The sequence below is a fragment of the Capra hircus genome, chromosome 8 (assembly GCF_001704415.2).
Source record: "Capra hircus breed San Clemente chromosome 8, ASM170441v1, whole genome shotgun sequence".
Classification (NCBI taxonomy): domain Eukaryota; kingdom Metazoa; phylum Chordata; class Mammalia; order Artiodactyla; family Bovidae; genus Capra; species Capra hircus.
The window spans coordinates 111,880,946-111,904,908 of record NC_030815.1 but is presented as its reverse complement, the minus strand read 5'-3'; the positions used below and the strand labels follow the sequence as shown (position 1 = coordinate 111,904,908).

Here is a 23,963-nt window from a genome sequence, read left to right as displayed (position 1 = left end):
CACGAAGCCCCCCGAACCCCGCGTGTCCATGCTGGCGGCAGCGCTTCCTGCTCTGTGCGTACTTGTTCTGAGCCCACTGCTAGTGGCCTGAGAGTGCAGCGCCTGCAAGAGTTCTGTGCTGTGCTGCGCTGTGCTCGGTGTAAGCCCGTTGCACTTTTCTGGCAGGAGCTGGAGTTCCAGGACCTGGCGGCCGTCCTGCACTGCGTCCACTCCTTCATGGCTGCGAAGGTGGCATCCATGGACCCCGCGTTCATGGACACTCAGAGCATCGCCGGAAGATACATGTGTAGCAGCTGAGCGGAGCTTCCGTGGACTGCTGAAAGTTAAACTGTTTTCTTAAGAGATGACTATTTCCTGCACAATATTGCCACTTTGTGTGATTTTATAATGATCCTATAGTTGTGATACCAATAAAATATGTCACTAGTTTCCAGAGACGAATCAGCCTTGTTCACTCTGACGGGGGAGGCAGCCTCCCCTCAGGCAGAGCTGTGGTTGAGAAAACTCAACTCCGCGTTGAAACACTCCCTCACCCACGTTTCTCAGACCGATGGAGGCACCAGCAGCTCACGCTGCACCCCACACGGCTGAAACCCACACTTTATTTTCAGAAAGCCTACGCGAGGAAATGCCAAGAGCTCACCACATTTATTTCCCCCGAGAATGAAAAGTCTTCCTTTGAATTTCATTAATTTACCCCAGGACGTCAAATACAGTCTGAGCACAGAGTCAGGGAAAGACAAAGACCCAGTGAGATCGCACACGTGTGGAGCTTAAATCAGAGGAACTCAGCTACAGGACAGAAACCGGCTCACAGACGCAGAAGGCAGACCCAGTCACCAAAGGGGAAAGGCTGGCAGGGAGGGATACGCTGGGACTTTGGCTGTGCCCAGTCAAGTCCGACTATTTGCAACCCCATGGGCTGCAGCCTGCCAGGCTCCTCTGCCCCTGGCATTCTCCAGGCTAGAACCCTGGAGTGGATGGTCCTTTCCTGTTCCCCCTGTTACCCCTCCAGGGGATCTTCCTGTCCCCCTCCTGGGGATCTTCCTGTTGCCCCCCTCCAGGGGATCTTCCTGTTCCCCTCCTCCAGGGGATCTTCCTGTTCCCCCTCCGGGGGATCTTCCTAACCAAGGATCAAACCCAGTTTCTTGCACTGCAGGCAGATTCTTTACCACTGAGCCACCTGGGAGGCCCATATGCACACTAATATTTCAAAAAGAAAAGGATACAAAGATACCGTGGTCACTGACAGCCAACTTGACTTCACACGGAAAAGCCTTTTTCTCTCTGTAGCTGTGTCCCTGCTGGACACAGGGCTGTGTACACAGGGCGCCCATCTCAGGACGCCTTTCCGCCACTGTGGCCGCCTTGGACAAGTGGACACCGGGCCGTTTGGCTGCCCTGCAGACCCGCCGTGGGGCAGAGGGGACACCGGCCACCCACTGGAAGCCCAGGGAAGTCAATCAGAAAGAGAGGATTGCTGGAAACACACAGTGGACACTGTGCAAAGCTCCTAACAGGCTAAACCCTGGGATAAAGTCAGCCCAGCGTAATTTAAAGGGAAGACTAATTTCTTGTCCACCTGGGCTGATAAAATTCACTTTTATCATAGAGAATACATCACAGAATACATCACAAAATACATCAAAAATTGTGAGTTTATTTTATGTACAAATATTCTAGCACACAAAGTATTGGGTATTTGTCATTAAATTGAATTAAATGGAATGCACATTTTAACTGACTATTCATTATAAAATAATCCATGTGCGTTACAGTGGTTAAACAGTCAGATACAAGTGAGGACTGCATCTTACTCCACCTCTGACCTGGTGATGCGCGGAGCCGTGGCCTTGTTACTCCACCATGAGCCAGAAAAGGGGCCAGCGCTCACGGACGAGATGGTGATCATCACTCGGAGAATAACACGACGTAAACATGTCTCACAGAGGCGGGAACAGCCACGTTATGCCACGTGGTCAGGCCAGGCCATGCGCTGAGGTGTCCCCTGGGCTGGAAGGACCACAGGGATGCAGGATGAGGATGCCTGGGAAGCCGGATGGGGGGGCCCAGGAGGATGAGCCTGTGAGGGGGGCTGGGCCCACAGATGATGGGAACACCCGCTTGGGCTCGGGGTGAGCAGGGGCCGACTGGACAGCGCGGGTCCGGGGAGATGGCCATCCGCGTGACAGTCTCATTCAGACCAGCACCAGGGGGCCATCCGGCTGTTGGCAGGATCATCAGCATCTCTGAGCCTCGCTTCCTCGTGTGAAAATAGAAAGGAAGGCAGGGCCTCGTCAGGATGTTCCGGGAGGAGCACGCGGTCATACGCGTGCAACGTCCCATCCTTCCTCCAGGCGCCTGGCCTGGGAAACACGCGTCCACGTTTGCTCAGCCCGTGGTTTCTGTAAATCCTCTCACCGGGAGACTATTCTGCTTCCCGGGGAAGTAGCCCCAGTTCTGCCACAAGGAAACACAGACCTGGAGTGCAGGGCTTTTCGCCTCAGAGCCCTTTCAGCGCGGACTCCTGGATTCTAATGCGTCCTTTCTACAGCATTCCGTCTTCAGCCTTGTCAAGCTTCTACGTTCAGAAAACTCACTTTGCAAAGTTATTGAAGATCGGTGAGTGGGGGGAGCTCCTGGCTTACAGAAAACACAGGCACTTGTACGTAAAATCTAGAAATACTTGTAATTTGACTTTGCAGTGAGTAGAATCGCTCAGTTACAACGTGCGGTCTCCTCCAGCAGCCTGGGTGAGAATGTAAACTTCCTTCACGTTGCAGTGAGGCTAAGGACGCTTCATTGCAGGTTTGAGTTTATTCAGGATTTTCATCAGCGAGAGCCGAATATGCCCTCCACATCAACTCTCTTCATGTCCCAGCAAGTCAGTCACTCATGACTAAGCTTAAGGGAGAACTTTTTAAAAATTTCTTCTATCTTTAACAGAATTTTAAACAGAGTTGCTTTCTGATCCCATGTCCTTCTGGCAGAAATTGTGAGCAATAGAAGTGATGCGAACGCCGCCCTTACAGAGCCTTTCTGGGCCTTTCTCCTGGACAGAGCGTCCTCTGATTCTGAAAGGTCGAAGGCATTGGTCCAGGCACTCTTGCGGGCACCTGGGCACTGAGGTCTCAGAGGGTGTGTGATCCCAGGAGCTGGGCCCAAGCCCGCCCAGCAGCACCTCTGTGGGCGATGCACTCTGCTCTCCCCAGAGAACCGACGTCACAGCTGACCCCCGCCCCGCTCCACCTTCCCAAGGTCCCCTCCTGCTGGCCCCCAAGAGAACCACTGACGCCTGGCCTTGGAGGACGTGGCTGACCCCCACGCCCACCCCACCCTCCCCAGCTCACCCCGCCGCTGGCCCCCAGGAGCACCCACTGACGCCTGGCCTCGGAGGACGTGGCTGACCCCCGCGCCCACCCCACCCTCCCCAGGCTCACCCCCCTGCTGGCCCCCAGGAGCACCCACTCTCGCCTGGCTTTGGAGGACATGGCTGACACCTGCCCCCACCCCACCCTCCCCAGACTCACCCCCCCGCTGGCCACAAGGAGAACCCACTCACGCCCGGCCTTGGAGGACATGGCTGACACCTGCCCCCACCCCACCCTCCCCAGGCTCACCCCCTCACTGGTCCCCAGGAGCACTCACTCTCCCCTGGCTTTGGAGGACATGGCTGACCCCTGCACCCACCCCACCCTCCCCAGGCTCACACCCTCGCTGGCCCCCAGGAGCACCCACTGACACCTGGCCTCGGAGGACATGGCTGACCCCTGCCCCTACCCCAACCTCCCCAGGCTCACCCCCCAGCTTGCCCCCAGAAGCACCCACTGCTGCCCGGCCTTGGAGGACATGGCTGACCCCTGCCCCCACCCCACCCTCCCCAGGCTCACACCCTGCTGGCCCCCAGAAGCACCCACTCTCGCCTGGCCTTGGAGGACATGGCTGACCCCTGCCCCCACCCCACCCTCCCCAGGCTCACACCCTGCTGGCCCCCAGGAGCACCCACTCTCGCCTGGCCTTGGAGGACATGGCTGACACCTGCCCCCACCCCATCTCCCCAGGTTCACACCCCCGCTGGCCCCCAGGAGCACCACTCAGGGCAGGCCTGGAGGACATGGCTGACCCCTGCCCCCACCCCACCTTCCCCAGGCTCACCCCCCCGCTGGCCCCTGCCCCCATCCCACCTTCCCCAGGCTCACCCCGCCACTGGTCCCCAGGAGCACCCACTCGCGCCTGGCTTTGGAGGACATGGCTGACCCCTGCACCCACCCCACCCTCCCCAGCCTCACCCCCCCCGCTGGCCCCCAGGAGCACCCACTGCCGCCCGGCCTTGGAGGACGTCTGACCTCTGCCTCCAACCCACCCTCCCCAGGCTCACCCTCCCGCTCGCCCCCAGGAGCACCACTCAGGGCAGGCCTGGAGGACATGGCTGACCCCTGCCCCCACCCCACCCTCCCCAGTTCACCCCTCCGCTGGACTCCAGGAGCACCCACTCACACCTGGCCTTGGAGGACATGGCTGACCCCTGCCCCCACCCCACCCTCCCCAGGCTCACACCCCTGCTGGCCCCCAGGAGCACCCACTCAGGCCCAGACTTGGAGGACATTGGCTGACCCATGCCCCCACCCGACCCTTCCCAGGCTCACCCCCCCCGCTCGCCCCCAGAAGTACCCATTGCCGCCCGGCCTTGGAGGACATGGCTGACCCATGCCCCCACCTCACCCTCACCAGGCTCACACCCCCGCTGGCCCCCAGGAGCACCCACTCACGCCTGGCCTTGGAGGACATGGCTGACCCCTGCCCCCACTCCACCCTCCCCAGGCTCACCTCTCCGCTGGCCCCAGGAGCACCCACTCATGCCTGGCCTCGGAGGACATGGCTGACCCCTGCCCCCACCCCACCCTCCCCAGGCTCACCTCTCCGCTGGCCCCAGGAGCACCCACTCATGCCTGGCCTCAGAGGACATGGCTGACCCCTGCCCCCACTCCACCCTCCCCAGGCTCACCCCCCGCTGGCCCCCAGGAGCACCCACCCCAGCCCCGCCTCAGGTCTGCAGTGGAAGGACGCAGGTACCACACCCGCCTCTAACCCAGCCGCCAGTCTCCACTGGGGACCCATCTCTGCAGAAATGGGACTCCGAGCACCCATCTGTCAGGGTGAATTCCAGACTCCTCAGGGGTGGGAGCAGGGGTGAGGGTTGGCTGGAAGACCAGACACAGCAGGACAAAAGGGGCCCTGGAGCCCACACTGCAGAGCGGGCGTCGGGCGATCCCTGCTACCCCCGCAGCCTCGGGCCGAGCCCACACCTGGGGTCCTACCAGTGGGGTGGGCACGAGGGCTTTCCCAGCCAGAGCCCAGGCATGGACCACTGATGTGCCCGGGCTGGCCCTGCCCACGTGGCCTGGGGGTGGCATCATGGAGAGCCCCCCCAGGGACCCAGGCAGGACCACGCCTGCGGGTGGCCACCTCATCGTGGACAGGAGGGGCCCGCATGTGGCAGGGGGCGGAGCAGGTCCCTGGCATAGACCGCGTCCATGGGTTGCGTGTGAACTGGCGGTGGAGGGCCGGGGGCCGTGGACTCGTGTTTCTTCACTGAGAGTCCACGTGAACCTCGCAAATGGCCCCCTTCCTGGACCGTCTGTCAGCAGCGACCGGGGCACGCCGGGAAAGCCGCGCACGCTTTGTTTATGACTCATCGAACATCAGCGCTCGTGATGCACAATATGAAACAGGTTACCAGAGCGGCTAACAAGCCGGAAAAGCCGGAGACCTCTCAGCGTCCACCAGCACCTCCAGCATCCCTTCAAGTGGCTCAAATGCACAAAAGCAAGAATGAAGCTGCCCCTTGTTCCCTCTCTTTCCTGGAGGACGGTGACCTCGGTCTGCCCCCAGCCCCCTCGGGGCAGGGCTATGGGGCTGAGCTTCCGTCAAACTCTCAGAGCCCCAGGCAGGCGTGAAGGCTCGAGGCCCCAGGCTCCGTCACTGCCTGATGCGTTTGCTCAGCCTGAGCTCTTCTGAGCCGCCGGTGAGGACACAGCGGGGGCACCACTGAGCCAGAAACCCTTGAGGGCTCAGTGAGAGGGACGCTTCACCCTCCAGCGGGCACCACACGGACTCCGGGCTCCGCAAGGGTCATGAGAGCTCAAGGACCCGCTGTCCCCGGACGTGGCTGGCCACGGCGAGGACACAGCCACATCAGGGCCGGCCTCCGAGGCTGTGTCATACTGACCCCCTCTAAGCGTCCACGCGGCGTCCGCTGAGGACTCGGGGTCCCAGGTCTCCTCCGGGATCACCCTCACCCCAGGCCCTGACAGCCGTCACCAGTGGAGTCCAGGAGAGGCTCCTGGGCCGGATCTCCCTGAGCCCTCGCGTGTCAGGCAGCCGCCCCACTGTGCCCCCCACACTCCTCAGACAAACCCCCCGAAGCTCCGGCCTGCGCACAGCTCCAGTGCTCAGAGCCCGAGCCCCAGCTTGGACCGCTCCCCTTGCTCCTCACTCCCTCCTTTGACCGTTTCCCAAGTCAGAACGGGTCCCCAAGACTTTAGGTGGCAAACTCAGCCTGCTGGGGGTCCCGGTTCTCAGGAAAGCGAGTCTCCGAGTCCCTGGCTCGCTGACGGCCAGGTCTGGCCCCTCCTCTCGCCATCCCAGCCTGTCCCCACTGCCTCAGGGAGGAATCACCAAAACCGTTGAGGGATGCCCCGCCTGCTTGTCTGACTGTGGTCCCTGCAGAGGGAGCCTTCCAACACTGACGATGGCATTCTGAGGCTTCAGGGACCTCCCGGTGCTCAGAGGCCTTGCGAGGCCGTGCACATGTGTGAGCGTCTAACCTCAGCTGTCCTGCAGGAAGCCTCCTCCAGGCTCAGATAAGCCCCAAAGGAGACGGGGCTTCCCCGATGGTTCAGCTGGTAAAGAGCGCAGGAGGCACACGAGGTGCCGGGTCGATCCCAGGCTCAGAAGGCTCCCTGGAGGAGGAGGCGGACGCCCACTGCAGGATTCCTGCTGGAGAATCCCATGGACGGAGGAGCCTGGCGGGCTACGTCCACAGCGTGCCTCAGGCTTGACCAAGTCCCAGGAGAGAGGGGGGAAGAGGAGGAGAAAGACGATCTTCATGCATCGAACAGAAAAACCCCGGGACTCAGATGGAGGCTGCAAAGGTTCAGAAGCTGCCCCCCACAAACCAGGAGACACGCTCCGTCCCCTCCAGGAAACGGGGCTGCAGGCTGGGTCACGGAGGGCCATCAGCAGGGCTTCTTGGAGAGTCCGGCGCCTCTGAAGACCACGGTGCTCTTCACACGGAATTTCACGCAGAAAAGCCAGAGGGGACAGCGCCAGGGTTCCCAGGGGCCTTGGTTCCTTCTTTGCCAACACTTCGGCTCTCTTTCCTTTTCTTTCTTATTCCATGGCCAGAGCCTCAACGTCAGCTGGCCCAGGTGAGGTCGCACCTGCTCCCTGAGCCGCCAGCAGGCGGCACTCTGTGACAACACAGAGGCCCACGTCCAGCCACCCCAGGGTCGGGAGCCGGTCCAGCTCAGTGACGTGGGCGGGAGGCAGGACCCAGAGCCGCTTTATAGGCGGGAGGCCAGGCCCCGGGGCGGCCGGCCGTGTCCAGGGGTCACCTGCCCAGCACACCTGCCTCCAGGCTGAGCAGAGAAGGTCAGGCCTTGTATCTTACTTTTTTCTGGGAGCAATCTGTCACTGAGACCTGCAAAGTGGCCCGAGGGAGGTGGCGGTTTGGGCCCGGGCTTGTCTGGAGCTGGCGGGAGGAGGGACCCTGGGCGGACGATGCCAGGCTTCCTGTGATCTCAGCGCAGAAGCACTGCCTGCTGGTGTGCCGGGAGGGTCCGCAGTCAGCGGACCCCAGCGCACTCTGGGCTCCACCCACTTTCACAAAGTCTGTGGCCCAAAAATGTCAACAGAAAGCTGGAGGTTAGGAAGAGAGAGACATTTAACGAGGAATCTTCTGCTTTGTCTTAACAGCTGTGCAGTTCTGAAATCGGTCTATAAGCAGGAAAAAGAAAGTTGTAGGAAACCCTATATCCATTTAGGAATTTTACTTACCTCCCTTTCTAAAGTCTAAATTCCCTGTATTATTCTTTGTTTTTTTTAACCAAGATGCATTATAGGAAATAGATTTATCTTATTCCTAGTAGTTACTCCCAGAAATTTTACACCATTCAACGTCCCCATGAATTAAAATAGGTTGTCTCTGAGCTGTTCTGGGGACCACGGTTGCCCAAGAGGAAAGATCTGTTTTCAGACAGTCGAGCAGGCAAGGCCGGTCCCTGCCACAGGCAATCAGCCCCCCAGAGTCAGACCCAGGCCGAGGGGGGCCGACAGGACGCAGGCACCACTGAGCAGGGGAGCGGAGACAGGGCTCCCCGTGGGGGCCGCCTGACGTGCGCCTCCTCGCAGATGCGGGCACGGGCCGTGCTGGGCGCGGTGCTGGCCGTCACCTGTGCCGGAGCCATCTTCTCGTTCCTCCTGAGACCCGGGGGCCTCCTTTGGGGTGAGTAGCGATAAATTACGGTCTTCCAAAATCATAAAGGAACTGCTTGGAGCTACCAGGTCAGGAAGCATCTTGAGTTCTCCAGAGTCAGGTAAGACTGCCTCGGTGTTTCTTTGGCTTTCGAAGAAAACAACGATAATTCTTGAGTTTAGAAGAATTAAAACACAGTTCTTTCTGAAAAATAACTGACTTTCTTATGATTACGCAACAGAAAGCTTCAGTTTTACCTGCTCATATTTTTAAAAACATTTCTTTGGGAGTCATTGTGTGCTCCTTGACCACACAATTATTTCTCATTAAGTCTCTTCTGTGTTGTGTTTTCTGGAATCAGGGAGCTGCAATGCCAAATTCAGTTGAGAAAGGTACAGCTGTGCTGTGGTTGAAATCATCACAGCTCAAACTCTGCTTTTGTTTTGGAAAAAAGAAAAGAAAAAAATCTCAAACACAGAGAAGGGTGTTCCTGGAGGGAACCACGCAGGAGGGCGTCTCCGGGAGGCTCTCTGGCCGCCCGCGTCTGCACCAGGGGCCTTGCCAGGCAGGCTCGCCCCGCTGGGGTTATCGGGGGTGGACGCTCTGCTCCCCGAGCCCCTCCTTGGAGACCCTGGGCACCCACAGGCCTGGTGAGCCCCCAGACCCCCACAGTCACCTTCAGCCCCCGGGAGCCTCCTGCTGGGAGCCCCACATCTCCAGCATCACTGAGTATGGCTTTGTGGCCACATGGACAGTTGGTTGCTCCAAAGCCCTTCGTGGACTTAGATGCTCCTTGAGGAATCAGCCTGGCCTTTGAGGCCAAGAGGAGGCCAGGGTGCAGCTCCGCCCCTGCACGCTGCTGACAGGGCCGCTTTCCTATCTGGAAATGGAGGGGACTGGAACGCTCTCTACTGCGGTCCTATTTGTGAGCACCTCTGAGACGCTCCGGGTCAGGTATTGAGTGCGTGCTGTCTGCGGTCCTATTTGTGAGCGCCTCTGAGACGCTCCGGGTCAAGTATTGAGTGCGTGCTGTCTGGACAACACAAACTAGAAAACGCAAGGGCCAGTTCCATCTTAAATGCCCCCCGTGCTCCAAGCCCAGTAAACCCACCACCCCAGGACCTGGCACAGGATGCGTTGCAGTAAATGTTTGTGAACTAACTGGTCATTTCATTTCACACTTATCAAGACCTCGTTCTACACACCATAGTGACAAAGTCCTCACGAGCAAGATCTATTCGATAAAATACAGAAGTGTCTGCACACAAGAGCTCCGAGTGTGAGACATCACGCATTTTTTAAGAACTGGGAAAGTTACAGCTTTGCTAGAGCAATTTTTACTATTTCCCCGCCTTTGAGAGGTTTTTTCTTAAACTTCCAGTATATATATAAATGATACACAACACAGGATTTGATTTTAAAAAGCACTGTACTTTGTACTAATGTATTGTTCATTAGAGTATTTCAAAGCTGACTAGTTATTTGCTTACTTTTGAAAATTATTTAGAAAATATTATTAGTCATAGTGTTTAAAGTTTATAATCTTTAATACAATGACGCTTTTTCCAGTTGATAAACCATCCGTCATTTTAAACGAAACAATGACATGCTAACTTTCTTTTATTTATTTTTAATGGAAGTGTACTTGACTCAGGGCTTCCCGGGCGGTGCTAGCGGAGGAGAGTCCGCCTGCCACCGCAGGAGGTGCCAGAGACGCAGGTCAGTCCCGGGGTCGGGAAGCTCCCCTGGAGGAGGAAGTGGCAACCACTCCAGTGTTCCTGCCTAGACAACGCCGCGGACAGAGGAGCCTGGCGGGCTGCAGTCCCTGGGGCCACAGAGAGCCAGGCAGGGCTGAGCCACTGAGCACATAGCTGATTCACAGGGCTGGGTCAGTTTTAGGTGTACAGCAAGGGAATCAGTTACGCGAGCCGTGCTAAGTCGCTCAGCCATGTCCAATTCTTTGTGACCCCGTGGACTGGAGCCCGCCAGGCTCCTCTGTCCGTGGGATTTCCCAGGCAGGCATACTGCAGTGCGTTGCCATTTCCTCCTCCAGGGGGTCTTCTGGACCCAGCGATCGGACCTGGGTCTCTCATGTCCCCTGCACTGGCTGGAAGGTTCTTCGCCCCTGGTGCCGACTGAGACACCCACACTTAAACGTGTGTGTGTGTGTGCACGCGCTCCTTCTCTGGTGCTTTCCCCTTGGAGGCTGTTACGGAATCCTGAGTGCATGGCTCCCTGAGTTACACAGCAGGTCCTGGTTGTTAGCTATCTTTCATACGGAAGGGTTGGACTTTCTTTGACGTGTCGCCCTCATCAGCTACATCTCTCCACAGCCACAACCTCCCTGACGAACCAGCAGACTTCTTGTCTGAGCTGGGTTATGTCACTCAGGCTCACAGACACCAGCCGTCGGTGGCTCCCTGTCACCTGCCCAGAGCCCGCAGAGGGCACGGGCCAGGAGGACCAGGCCTGGACCACGGGTGCCCGTCAGGTGTCCAGGGGCGCCCCTCAGGCTGGGGTCTCTGCTGGTGGGCTGCTCCTCCCCTTAGGGCCTTAGAGATGGCAGGGCTGCGGCCAGGCTCATGCCCACCTCCCAGGGCTGCTCGTGGACACAACACGCATGTGGGAATCTGGCTGATAAACACTCAGGAGCAGGCGCCCTCTCCTGACAGCGGGTCTGTGAACTGTAGGACAGTTTGTGTATCAGGTCTTCAAGTTCTTTCTCTGAAACTCCACGCAGAGTACTTATCGTGGAAACCACGTGCCTTTATCACCACGTGGATCGTGGTCCATTTCTAGGGGTTTGTGCAAAGTCGAGACCGAAGTGGAAGGGTGTTTATGGCAAATGTTCCAACACCTTGTGGCTGTTAGGAGAGAGTCAGACGCGAACGGACCAGGGGCTGTGGGGGCCCTGATGGGGGGAGGGGGAGGGGCGCAGGGTTAGAGGGAGGGGGAGGGGTGCAGGGTTGGAGGGAGGGGGAGGGGTGCAGGGTTAGAGGGAGGGGGAGGGGCGCAGGGTTAGAGGGAGGGGACAGGGAAGGGAGGCCGGGGGAGGGGAGGGGGAGGGAAAGGAAGGGAGGAAGGGCAGTCATAACCACCTGGTCATCGCTGCCTCGAGCTGGACACCTAAGGAGAAACCTAAGGGGGTGGAGACTGGATTTCTGTCTGATGCTGTGATGCTTCATTCGTAGGAGAGACCGAGGAGTCTCAGGTCAGGGGCATCGTGGAGGCCAGCAGGCTCCTGGTGGACAAGTCCATCTACGCTGCGATGAGAAGGTACGGTGCCTGGGAGGGGGCAGTGGGGCATCTGCATGGATCTGTGGGTCTTCTTTACGACGTCCCCCATTTTACAAATTAGGAGCTGAAACTCACATGGTTGATTCATGTTTCTAGGATCGTGTGCAAGTAACTGAGACCCTCATTCAGCCTCAAAGTTTCTCTCTTAGCAAAACAGAGCAGAGGGCAGTGACGCAGCGGGAATTCAGTATTTCCCGGTTCGAAAGGCCTGGCTCCTGGAAAACTGCCCGCAGACTGAGGAGGGGAGGCGGGGTCCACACAGGTGTAACTTTACCTAGGAATTAGATCTGCCCACCGTCTTTTTGAGTCGTTAGGAAACACCTTGATTTTAAGCAGAATCCACATGGAGGGTAGTATAGTCCTCATTTGTTGCTTAGTTGCTGAGTCGTGTCTGACTCTCCTGCAACGCCCTGGACTGCAGCCCGACCTGCGTCTCTGTCCGTGGGATTTCCCAGGCAAGAATCCTGGAGTGGGCTGCCATTTCCTCTCCAAGCACAACAAATGAAAATCGAAAACGCAGGTTTTATCTTCACAAGTGTGCTATTTTGTTGGAAACTGAGCGATAATTATATAAGCTCTCAAGACACAAAATATCACAAGGCAGGGGTTGATTTATTTCGAAATTTCTACTATTCCCGCCAGAAAAAGTCCCTGTCGTCCATACTGGCTGCAACCAAGTTTTATTTATTTCATAAAAATTTGAATCAAAGGGGAAAAAAAGAGAAGAAATATTTCCCATGAAGTCAGACTCTGTTAGTGTGAACACAAGCGTAGTGTCAGCTACCCATGGAGGGGCCAGGACGACTCCATGGGGCTGTGAAGGGCTGCCCCTCCCGTCCCCAGGTGACCTGCCTTCTCAGAGGGGGAACTCACTCCTGACACAGAGTTGACAAAATTTGTGGCCGGGGGGCTTCGTCTTAAATGCAAGTGTTGAAACCAAGGCTACTTGCTTACTGTGCTAACAGTGGATTTTAGTAACAGCAGAAGGAAAGCCATTGAAACCTCGAAAACAGGCGGCCCCACTGAAACCAGAGCCCCAGACAGCTGAGTCTCAGGCCTGTTGCTGCTCAGCCGTGACGAGCTACTCCGCTGAGCGTGTGCACGCGAGGGGTCACAGCCTCAGGGCCTCGGGGTCTGGGACCAAGATGGCTGCTGGCTCCCAGAGCCCCGCCCAGTGGTGGGGACCCACATGTCCAGCCGGATTCTCTTCGAGTTACATAATTCACTTATTCACAGGGATGGCCTCAGAAAGATTGATCAGCGCTTAAAGCAGCCTTGTGTGCTTCTGTGTGAAGCCGCCTCAGTGTGTCCGACTCTTTGTGGCCCTGTGGACGGTAGCCTCCAGGCTCCTCTGCCATGACCCCGGCCTGGGCACTGGAGTGGGCTGCCATGCCCTGCCGCAGGGCTCTTCCCGACCCGGGGACTGAACCCATGTCTCTTGCAGCTCCTGGACTGGCAGGAGGGTTCTTTGCTAGAAGCCCTTAAAATATCCTTAAAGAACACTGCTGCGGCTGCTGCTGAGCCGCTTCAGTCGTGCCTGACTCTGTGCGACCCCATAGACGGCAGCCCACCTGGCTCCCCCGTCCCTGGGATCCTCCAGGCAAGAACACTGGAGTGGGTTGCCATAAAAACCATTATTTCACAGTAGGCTAGAAAAAATATCCATATAAAATGTGAGACCACCTTATCAAAACAAAAAATGAAAGTCTATTACAAAGAATAACATGGATCAGCGGCATACACACGTGAGCCACTGTCAAAAAGTGTCCCCAAAGCACCAGGATCTCTGCTTCCATGGAGACGCACAGCGAATGGGCAGGCGGTGAGCAAGCCCGTTCACTCCCTGGATTTGACCAGCAGGCTGACCTCACACAGCTGTGGCAAGGAGCAAGCGAGCGCGCTTGGCAAGCCCGTCAGTCCCTTCACCTTCCAGCAGACTGTCCGCACTCGGGTCCTGCCCCTTCACTGAATCCCCGGTCCTCACTTGTGATTCAGGCTCACATGACTGATGATGAAGAGGTCACCAAACACCATAGAAGGACAGCTGGCCTCACACCTGCTCTTGCGGCTCCCCAGGCGCCGCTAGTGGTCAAGAGCACTCCTGCCAGCGCAGGAGACGTGAGGAGGTGTGGGCTCAACCCCTGGGTCGGGGAGAGTCCCTGGAGGCACCCCACTCCAGTATGCTTGCCTGGGGAAGCCCCCGGAAAGAGGAGCCTGGTGGGCTGCCGTCCCTGCGGTCGCAGAGTCGGACACGACTGAAGTGACTTGGCACACGCGCTCACTCCTCTTTGTGCCTAGAAACCTCCACAAAAGGGAAGTCATTTCCCCATCGCAACTTCTGTCTTTTTCCAAACTCCCTGAGCCCACGAGCCTCGCTGCGTCCCGGGCGGCGGAGGTCATGGAGGCCTCGGTGCAGGAGGCGGTGAGACGGGGTCACCTGCAGTCTGGACCCTCCCGGCTGCCCACAGGTGAGCGCCCAGGGGGCAGGGCCGAGCACGGGGAGCTGGGGAGGGTTCTAGCAGGGCACGAGGCCTGGGCCGCCCACTGGCTCACAGGACAAGCAAGCAGCTCTTGAGACTCTGGTCAAGAGCCACGACGTCCTGGCTTTGCTCTGCTGCTGAGACTGAGTTTGGAGAGCCGGCTCAACAATCTCAGTGTCCTGCTCTATGGTGTGAACTAACTGGAAGGTTCTTCCAAGGCCTCCACCGGTGTGGTTAAAACTCAAGGAAACAAGTTTCTGGGGGAGGCAGCGTGGTCCAGGGAGACCAGGACGGCCGCCCCACTGCTGAGCAAACTGCCTCTGAGGACCTGCTGGGGCCTCTGAGGTCGAACGTGCTGCCCCGAAAGGAGCAGACACACCGCAGTCCACTCGGCTGGGCGCAGGCAGACCAGGAAACCGGGGCTGCGTCCCACCAAGGACTCTGCTGACTTAAGAATCTGAGCGGCGTTTAAGTGGAATTCCATTCCACTTCAGAACAGAAGTGCTTTCAAACATGAGGCCCGGCGGTGAGTCCTAGGACAAGGAACTGGAAAAGCAGGGTCCGTTCCAGTGAACTTCTGCAGACTTTTCCCGTGTGGTGCCACGAGCTACGCAGTGTCTGAGTTTTTCCTCCCAACTAGCTGTAGGTTAGTTTAATGCTGATTTACTTTAGAATGAGACAGACTCGGCTAAATTGAGGTTAACCAGAATTCGCAGACACTAAGCTTAGCAGTTCAGTTTAACCAACTTCATAGCAACCAAGGACCCGTTTGAAAAGGTTTTCGTTGAAGCAGCTGAAAGCCATTTCTAAGGACTGTCGGCCCGCGGTCCTGTCCTGCGGCGATGGCTGTGGCCAGAAGTCCTCGGCCTTGTGTTCTCGCTGTAGAGTCCCAAAGGGGTGCGGCTGGAGCTTCAGTGGACGGGTTCAGTCCAGGCAAAGGTGCAGAACTGAAGACCCCTGTGATCTAGGGTGCTCTTCGTTATTCCCGCCATCAGCACAGCCAGTCTAGAAAACTCAGAATGCAGCTCCGGCAACAGGATCCAGACGCCCCTACCAGCCCATCACCAGCTGGCATCTACCATCTAGCGCTGGCACCCTCCCCCAGATGCGTCTCAATGCTGGTTCTGTATTGACGCAGCTACAATCGAGCTCCTTCTCGTGGACTTCGCTTGTTAAACTCTCGTGTCTGCTTCAGCATCTCCTGGTACGAAGAATTTTTGCCTGTTTTGTTCGGGAATGCCCATTTCTCCATCAGCTGGACAAAACTGTGGCCTAAGCTTGATTCAGTGTCCACAGAGTCATTCCATAGAGGCTGTGCAGTGAGCAGTAATAGTTAAGAAGCTCCCTTTGAAATTGGGAGTGAATTTGCTGGTGAGTGTCTCATTGTGTTGGCATCTGGTCAGTTTTACGGCATTGTCTTTGAAGATTTATACGAACCATCTTGGAGAAACGACGATTTCTTCAACTAAGAGTCCTTGCTTGTATTTGTCACAAATAGCAACAGAACCGGCAAAAAGAAAGAACAGGCTGTTCTCTGGGGCCCTAAAACTAGAGAGGTTTGTAAGAAGGACCCAACAGCATCAACACGAAGGGGAAAAGGCGGGTTTGTAGAGGGACGCTTGGACATCGTTAGGAAGCATCTGAGGCAGGGTCGGGGGCTGATCAAGGCCGTGCACTCACGTCCTCTGGGGCTGGGGTGCGGCAAACCCGGGGTTCTACATCCAGGCCCCCAGGGCTCATCTCTGGGGCCAGGACTCTCAGAATCGCTTTTCTGAAATCACAAAGCAAAGAAAAAACGTTAAATCTCCCATTCTTAGCAATGAATACACTGAAGAAGGGTAAATGAGAAAGGGCTGGTTTCAAGGAGAAGGGAGGGCCTTCTGCCAAGATGGGCAAAGCCTCCGTGTGAGTCCTGCGGCAGGGGTGGGGCGAGGCTAGGGCGGGCACTGGGCAGGCAGGTCCTCGTTGCAGCACAGGGCTGACGCCGGGGCCTTCCCTCAGATGCTGTCTCGGAGGGGCTGCTGAGCGCGATCGCAAACCTGTCCGGTTGCCTGCCTCACATGCTGCCGCCCAGATGTCCGGCCACCTGCCTGGTCAGCAAGTACAGACTCATCACGGGCGCCTGCAACAACAGGTACCTCCCGGGGCCGCCTCACCCGCAAATCGGATTTGAATGTGACAGTCGCCGTCAGGACGGGCGGTCCCTGGATCATCTGGGATTTTGTTAAAGAAAGCGCATAATACTGACTCCACAGCGACAGGAAGCGGTCCAGCCTGCCCCTTACACCCACGTCCCCAGCACTCCTGCGCGTGTCTTTAGTAAGACACAGGTCTCAGAGGTCTCCAGCTCCCCGGCAGACAGGAACCACTGCCACCAGGGTGCTCGCTGTGAGACTCCCCGGCCTCCCTGGGGCCACCCCAGTCTTCTCCCGTCTCTCTCTCTGCGTGTCTGCCGTCCACTCTCAGCTCGCTCCGTCCGGAGGTCAGTCCACTTAGCAGCGCCCCGGTGTCCCAGGTCACCCCTCTGCCTCCAGACCCCTGCACAGTGAGCCCCAGGGCCCGGTTCCAGGGAGACTGCACCCGCAGACGGTTGTGGAGGATGGCAGGACCAGGCCCTGATCTCCCCTGCCCAGGGCTGCCCTCTCTGCTGTTACCCCGACCCTGATGAGGGGGCAGCCCAGCCTCGCTGCTGGTGGGCTCAAGTGGACGTGCCGTCCAGGGAAATGTGGGTGAAGGCAAGTCTCTCTCCTTCCGTGGTGACGACTATATCTTGCGTCCCAGTATTTACAGTAACCAGATCCAAATGACCAACAGGAATGTTACACTTCTCTTTCTGCCCAAATCATGAAACACTGGCCCAGGGACCTGGAGTAACAGCGCCTTGAAGCCAGGTTTGCTGTCTTATCAATGAGCTGCTGGGGCCACTGTGCTGAGGGTCAGCCCCAAGGTCACTGATTCTCTGCAGGCTCAGACCTACCCGCTCCAAACGCCAGTGTTCTCACATCCAGTTCTTATCAGAAGAGGCCCAGAGACTGTCAGGCTCCTGGGGCCCGGGAGAGAGGAGCTGGTGCTCAGACAGATCCTGATGGGGGGGATACCTGTCTCCCTGTGAAACTCCCCTCCAGAGACGTCTCCCCCCCCCGCTGCTTGTCAGCTCTGCGACCATCCCCGGTGAGCTCACTAATGCAAAGCTACTAAAGCAACCACGTTCTGGGGACTGGGTTATCCCACCCCAGTCAAGCAGCTTCCAAGAGCGCGGCCAGGAGCCTAGGGGACCTGACCCAGGGGCCACAAGGCCCCTCCACGGTGCCCCGGGTCCTGCCCAGGACGCTGGGCTCTGACCCCAGTGAGACGGTCACGGAGACCACGTGCCCTCCCAGGAGCTGCTGAAACCCAACAGTCAGTCAGCAAAAACCCTGTCGCCTCTGCAGTCAGGCTAACACTCGTGTGGAGGCAAAGAGCCACATTTTATGGGATTTCGATAAAGAGCGGCTGCTGTAACTGCTCAGAACACCACGTGAATGCTGACTCACTGCAGCTGATGAAACTCGGTCCTAAAGCGAGCCCCTTCAGTGGTGCTAGAGAGCAGCGGAGGGTTGATGCTAGAATTCACGCCCATTCCCTGTCCTTCAGACAGAAGGGGGCGTCACTCCTGAGCGCTGGGCTGGGCGGGAGTCACAGGAGAGAGCAAGAGCCTTTTCTCCAGGGTCTGGAGCCATGGGCGGCCCCGCCTCAAACAGGCGCTTAGACGCTCAGCGCACGGCTTCTCTCCCTCTCAGGCAGGACACAAAGACGTCACATTCACATAAGAACAATGGGTGGGTGTTACAGTCCACTGGTAATAATAAGTTAGCGTCAAACCCACGATTTAAAAAAATTCACTTATTTATTTTAATTGGAGGCTAATTACTTTACAATATTGTATTGGTTTTGCCATACCTTGACATGAATCAGCCACGGGTGTATATGTGTCCCCCATCCTGAACCCCCCTCCCACCTCTCTCCCCATCCCATCCCTCTGGGTCATCCCAGTGCACCAGCCCCGAGCGCCCGTCTCATGCATCAGGCCTCCTGGACTGGCGACCTGTTTCACATATGGTAATATACATGTTTCAATACCATTCTCCCAAATCACCCCACCCTCGCCTTCTCCCACAGAGTCCAAAAGACTGTTCTTCCATCTGTGTCTCTTCTGCTGTCTGCTGTACAGGGTCCTTGTTACCGTCTTTCTAAATTCCACATATATGTGTTAATATACTGTCTTGGTGCTTTTCTTTCTGACTTGCTTCACTCTGTATAATCGGCTCCAGTTTCATCCACCTCATTAGAACTGATTCAAATGAATTCTTTTTAACGGCTGAGTAATACTCCATTGTGTATATGCACCAGAGCTTTCTTATCCATTCGTCTGCTGACGGACATCTAGGTTGCTTCCATGTCCTGGCTATTGTAAACAGTGCTGCGATGAACACTGGGGTACACGAGTCTCCTTCAATTCTGAAAGCCATTGATTTTTCGGTATTTATAAATACTTTGAAACCTTTAAAAACCCTTAGCAGCTTGCCCAGTTCTTGTAGCCTTCACTGCCTAGATGTTCTAAGTGTCTGCACAGCAGATGCAGGAAAGAAGCTGAGAAGCCTAGATCCCGGTCTCTCTGACTCAACGGACCCTGAGCGTGACCTCAGAGAGCCTAGCACCGCGGTCTCCTGCTCACCGGCAAACTCCAGCCTCCCTCCTGTCTGTTTGGGAGACTCTGTCACCACCACCACCCAAATGGCTATCACTGCCGTACGGCTGTGTTGATAAAGACCGAGGGGCCTTGGGCACCACAGCTTTGAACAGAAGAATCCATTTTTATAGGACAGAGCAAACTTTTCTCTAACAGAAAACTCCTATATTCTTCTTTTCTCTTGAACAAACACTTTCATTCTAATTTGTTTGATTTTTTTCCTACACGTCGGATCCTTTATGATTAAAAGTATTTTATTTTCTCCTTTTACACAGCCCTTTACTTTCCCATATGTTCTGTAGGTATTTATCCTTATATTTTGTAAATGTTTATATTCATGTGTTTATGTTATACGCTTACATCTTTGATCACCTATGTATAGGTTTACTATTCATATCTGATTTGCTCAAGGACTAGTTACCAACCATTAGTCTCTCATTTTCTCGTTGTGAAAAACATTTCTGGGACATATTGATTCTTCAGTTCAGTTCAGTTCAGCCACTCAGTCGTATCTGACTCTTTGTGATCCCATGGACTGCAGCACGCCAGGCCTCCCTGTTCATCACCAACTCCTGGAGCTTGCTCAAACTCATGTCCATTGAGTTGGTGATGCCATCCAACCATCTCATCCTCTGTCCTCCCCTTCTCCTCCTGCCTTCAATCTTTCCCAGCATCAGGGTCTTTTCAAATGAGTCAGTTCTTCACATCAGGTGGCCAAAGTATTGGCGTTTCAGCTTCAGCAGCAGTCCTTCCAATGAATATTCAGGACTGATTTCCTTTAGGATGGACTGGTTGGATCTCCTTGCAGTCCAAGGGACTCTTAAAAGTCTTCTCCAGCACCACAGTTCAAAAGCATCAATTCTTTGGTGCTCAGCTTTCTTTATAGTCCAACTCACATCCATACATGACTACTGGGAAAACCATAGCCTTGACTAGATGGACCTTTGTTGGCAAAGTAATGTCTCTGCTTTTTAAAAAGCTGTCTCGGTTGGTCATAGCTTTCCTTCTAAGGAGTGAGCGTCTTTTTATTTCATGGCTGCAGTCACCATCTGCAGGGATTTTTGGAGCCAAGAAAATAAAGTCTCTCACTGTTTCCATTGTTTCCCCCTCTATTTCCCATGAAGTGATGGGACCAGATGCCATGATCTTCGTTTTCTGACTGTTGAGCTTTAAGCCAACTTTTTCACTCTCCTCTTTCACTTTCATCAAGAGGCTCTTTAGTTCCTCTTCACTTTCTGCCATGAGGGTGGTGTCGTCTGCATATCTGAGGTTATTGATATTTCTCCCAGCAACCTTGATTCAAGCTTGTGCTTCATCTAGGCCAGCGTTTCTCATGATGTACTCTGCATATAAGTTAAATGAACAGGGGGACAATATACAGCTTTGACGCACTCCTTTCCTGATTTGGAACCAGTCTGTTGTTCCATGTCCAGTTCTAACTGCTGCTTCTTGACCTGCATACAGATTTCCTAGGAGCAGGTCAGGTGGTCTGGTGTTCTCAGGCTCTTTTAAGAATTTTCTAGTTTTTTTGTGATCCACACAGTCAAAGGGTAGTCAATAAAGCAGAAATAGATGTTTTTCTGGAACTCTCTTGCTTTTTCCATGATCCAGCGGATGTTGGCAATTTGGTTCCTCTGCCTTTTCTAAATCCAGCTTGAACATGTGGAAGTTCATGGTTCACGTACTGTAGAAGCCTGGCTTGGAGAATTTTGAGCATTACTTTGCTAGCGTGTGAGATGAGTGCAATTGTGCGGTAGTTTGAACACTTTGGCATTTCCTTTCTTTGGGGTTGGAATGAAAACTGACCTTTTCCAGTTTGATTGATTCTTATCAATTGATTCTTATTAATACCTTAATATTAATATTGATTCTTATTAATACCTTTCTCCTCGAGGCACCTTCATGACACAAAAGTCAGGCTCAAAAGTCATTTGTAAAATCAGAATGACATTAGGCAGAACTCTGCCTCATCAGGAACTTTATGTTTTTGTCAAAATATATCTTGACCAGTAGAACGAAACTGCAGATCCATCTGTTTAGAGAAAACATCCCCACTTTCCCCTTTGACTGAGTCCATCTCATTGTCTGATCCGCCAACCAAGTGACAGGTACTCTCTCCCAGAAAAAGCCCGACTTATTTTTGATTCAAATAGAAGTATGAATACAGCCATCCCACTTCTGAATCAAGAACACTTCAGGCAGTTCCAGCGACCTCACTTTCTAGCAGAAACTTGGTCCTCCAGGTAAACACGGGCGACAGGAAAGGGCGGCTGCATGGTGCCCAAGGGAGGGTGCTCGGAGGAATCGGGGCGCGCCTTTGTGGGGAGCCCCGGGGTGCCTGTGGCGCGCCCGAGTTCCGGATGAGAGGCAGCCTCAGAGGAAAAGCGGAGGCTGGGCGGCGGGGGCGCCAGCACGTGGACGCGCGGCTCGCACTGGTTCAGGCGCTGGGCGAGGGCGCCTGCGGCTGCCGGCTGCCGTAGAAGTCACTTCCCCCGAGACCACGGCGCCGGCGCATCCCCCCGAGCATCTCCGCACCGCGGGGCGTGCGGCCCCCGCTGGACCAAGGGCTTCACCCTCCAGTCACCCCCAGGGAGCAGCCGCACCACGTGGCTTCACCCAGAGACTGTGACGCCAGGTCCCAGCACCGGCCCGTCACTGCCTCCCTCCTCCTCCTGGACTCCAACACAGCCCGTGCCCTTCTGTCTCCACAGAGACCACCCCCGCTGGGGAGCCTCCAACACAGCGCTGGCCAGATGGCTGCCCCCCGCCTACGAGGACGGCATCAGTGAGCCCCGAGGCTGGAACCCCCACTTCCTGTACAGAGGCTTTCCCCTGCCGCCGGTCAGTGCTGCTAGAACAGGGCTGCACGTGTCTCAGAGCTTGCAAACCTCCCCTCCCCTGAGGGCCCAGCTCTGCTGAGACCCTGCTCCACAGGCCAGGCCCGGGCGGGTGCCCCTGCTGGGGTCGGGGTGGTGGCTACTTACCATGTAGCCCAGGAACTGTGGCTCTGACTAGCCAGTGAGCAGATGGACCAACGCAGAGTCAAGTTACAAGTAGAGAGAGAACTGGCCAGGTTCAAAGACACTTAGGAATTCACTCATTTAGGCAAAGATGGAAATTTCTACCTGCTCCCAGAGGCCATCATGTGTCAAATAAACTCAAACCTAATCTGCTGGTCCCTTGGGTCCAAAAATGGGTGGCCAGCCCCCAGTCTGACTGACGGCTTCAGTGAACGAAGCAGCGGGTGCTTTCTATCCGCCTTGGCCTACGGGCCCCCACGCCAGCAAGGCTGCGTCTCTGTGCATTTTCTCCAAAGTTGCATCTCCTGTGAGTCGGGGAAGGGTCTCAGGTTTTAAGAACCCATGTGTTTAGATCAGATCCCCCTGGAATCTAGGCTCACCCTCATCTCCAGGTCCTTTCAGTCACCAAACCTGCTAAGTCCCTGTAGCCATGTGATGCTGCCACGGGCTCCAGGGATGCAGGCGTGGACATCTCGGGGGGCCATCACCCTGGTACCAGTCCACCCTCTGACCCCAGAAATGTCAGCCCCAATCCATCTGCAAAACCCACCTACCCCATTCCAAGGCCCCCGTTGTCTCAGCCATCACAGCATCAACGCAGAATCCCAAGTCTGATCTAACTCTCATCGTTTTCAGAGTTCCAAATCTCATCCTCTGAGTAATCTGAATCAGGGCTGGGGAAGCTCTGGGTGCGACCCCTCATGGGGCAAAGCCTCCCTCCTTTGGGGCTAGTGAAGCCAGAAAGCAAGTCTGCCCCCAAATGCAGTAGAGAGACAAGCAGAGGACAGCAGGCGTACATGTTCAGGGTCACAAAGAAGTGGAGAAAAGAAGCCGCTGACACCAAACAGGTCTGAGCTCGGGCAGGCAAACTCCACGGGCTTCAACGCTGGGGAGCAGCCCTCTCCCTCACCCCCAGGCACTAGGCACCCCCTTTCAGCCACGGACTATCTGGAGCTAATCCCTGGAGGATTCAGTTTAATCTCCACACCACTCCCGGAAGATGGACATTTTGTATTTATTTACAAATGAAGAAACCAGTTCAGTTCAGTTGCTCAGTCATGTCCGACTCTTTGCGACCCCATGGACTGCAGCACGCCAGGCTTCCCTGTCCATCTCCAGCTCCCAGAGCTCACTCTCATGTCCATCGAATGGGTGATGCCATCCAACCATCTCATTCTCTGTCGTCCCCTCCTCCTCCTGCCCTCTTGGCCCCAAATCAGCGCAGAGCGATGAATCTCAAGGACAGTCGGGGGTCTCCAGGGTCCCATCTTCCCCCAGGAGCTCCCGGGCCCTAAGCGTGGCACGGAGCCTCTGAAATGCAGGCTCTGCCCTTGGCCCCTCACTGCCAGGCGCCAGCTTCCCCACGCCCGTGGGCAGGTGGCTCCTGCACCTGATGGCTGGTCTGCCCCTCCAGGTCCGGGAGGTGACCAGGCGCATCATACACGCCTCCAATGAGGCTGTGACGGGGGACGACCGGTACTCTGACCTCCTGACGGCCTGGGGCCAATACATCGATCACGATGTCGCCTTCACGCCGCAGAGCGCGGGCCCCCCTGCCCCTGGGGCGGGGGCCGACTGCCAGCTGACCTGCGAGCCCCGAAGCCCATGCTTTCCCATACAGGTAGGATTTCTGAACGTCCCTCACTTTGTTATGAAACTAACAGATACCACTTTGAAGTGTCAAACACGGGTCACTCTTGGTCCTGTTCCTGGGGCGGGGGGTGGGGGTTGTTACAGCTGTAAGGAATTTCCTGTATTTTCTGCCAGAAACTATCTGCACATGCATGGGTATGAAATTATCTGTATGGGCATTTCCTGGTGGTCCAGGGGCTAGAGTGCCAGTTCAGTCCCTGGTGGGGGAACTGAGACCCCACAGGGCCAAAAAAAAAGGAATTAAAATCATCTGTGTGTCCCTACCTTACTCGGTGGCTCAGTGGTAAAGGACCCGCCTGCCAGTACAG

At 56.0% G+C, this 23,963-nt stretch overlaps 2 protein-coding genes across 2 annotated transcripts in view; both read left to right on the top strand.

Annotated features, from left to right (window-relative positions):
- Positions 1-349, top strand: part of SNTG2 (syntrophin gamma 2) — an 88,333-nt gene extending 87,984 nt beyond the window's left edge. The window contains exon 19 of the mRNA XM_018052790.1: positions 166-349. Within this exon, the coding sequence (XP_017908279.1) occupies positions 166-297 (132 nt within the window). The 3' untranslated portion in view covers positions 298-349. The remainder of the gene's footprint in view (positions 1-165) is intronic.
- TPO (thyroid peroxidase) overlaps positions 8,373-23,963 on the top strand; it is a 33,636-nt gene continuing 18,045 nt past the window's right edge. Inside the window, exons 1-6 of the mRNA XM_018052740.1 lie at positions 8,373-8,506; positions 11,668-11,752; positions 14,072-14,241; positions 16,255-16,387; positions 21,694-21,823; positions 23,417-23,623. Of these exons, the coding sequence (XP_017908229.1) occupies positions 8,413-8,506; positions 11,668-11,752; positions 14,072-14,241; positions 16,255-16,387; positions 21,694-21,823; positions 23,417-23,623 (819 nt within the window). The 5' untranslated portion in view covers positions 8,373-8,412. The remainder of the gene's footprint in view (positions 8,507-11,667; positions 11,753-14,071; positions 14,242-16,254; positions 16,388-21,693; positions 21,824-23,416; positions 23,624-23,963) is intronic.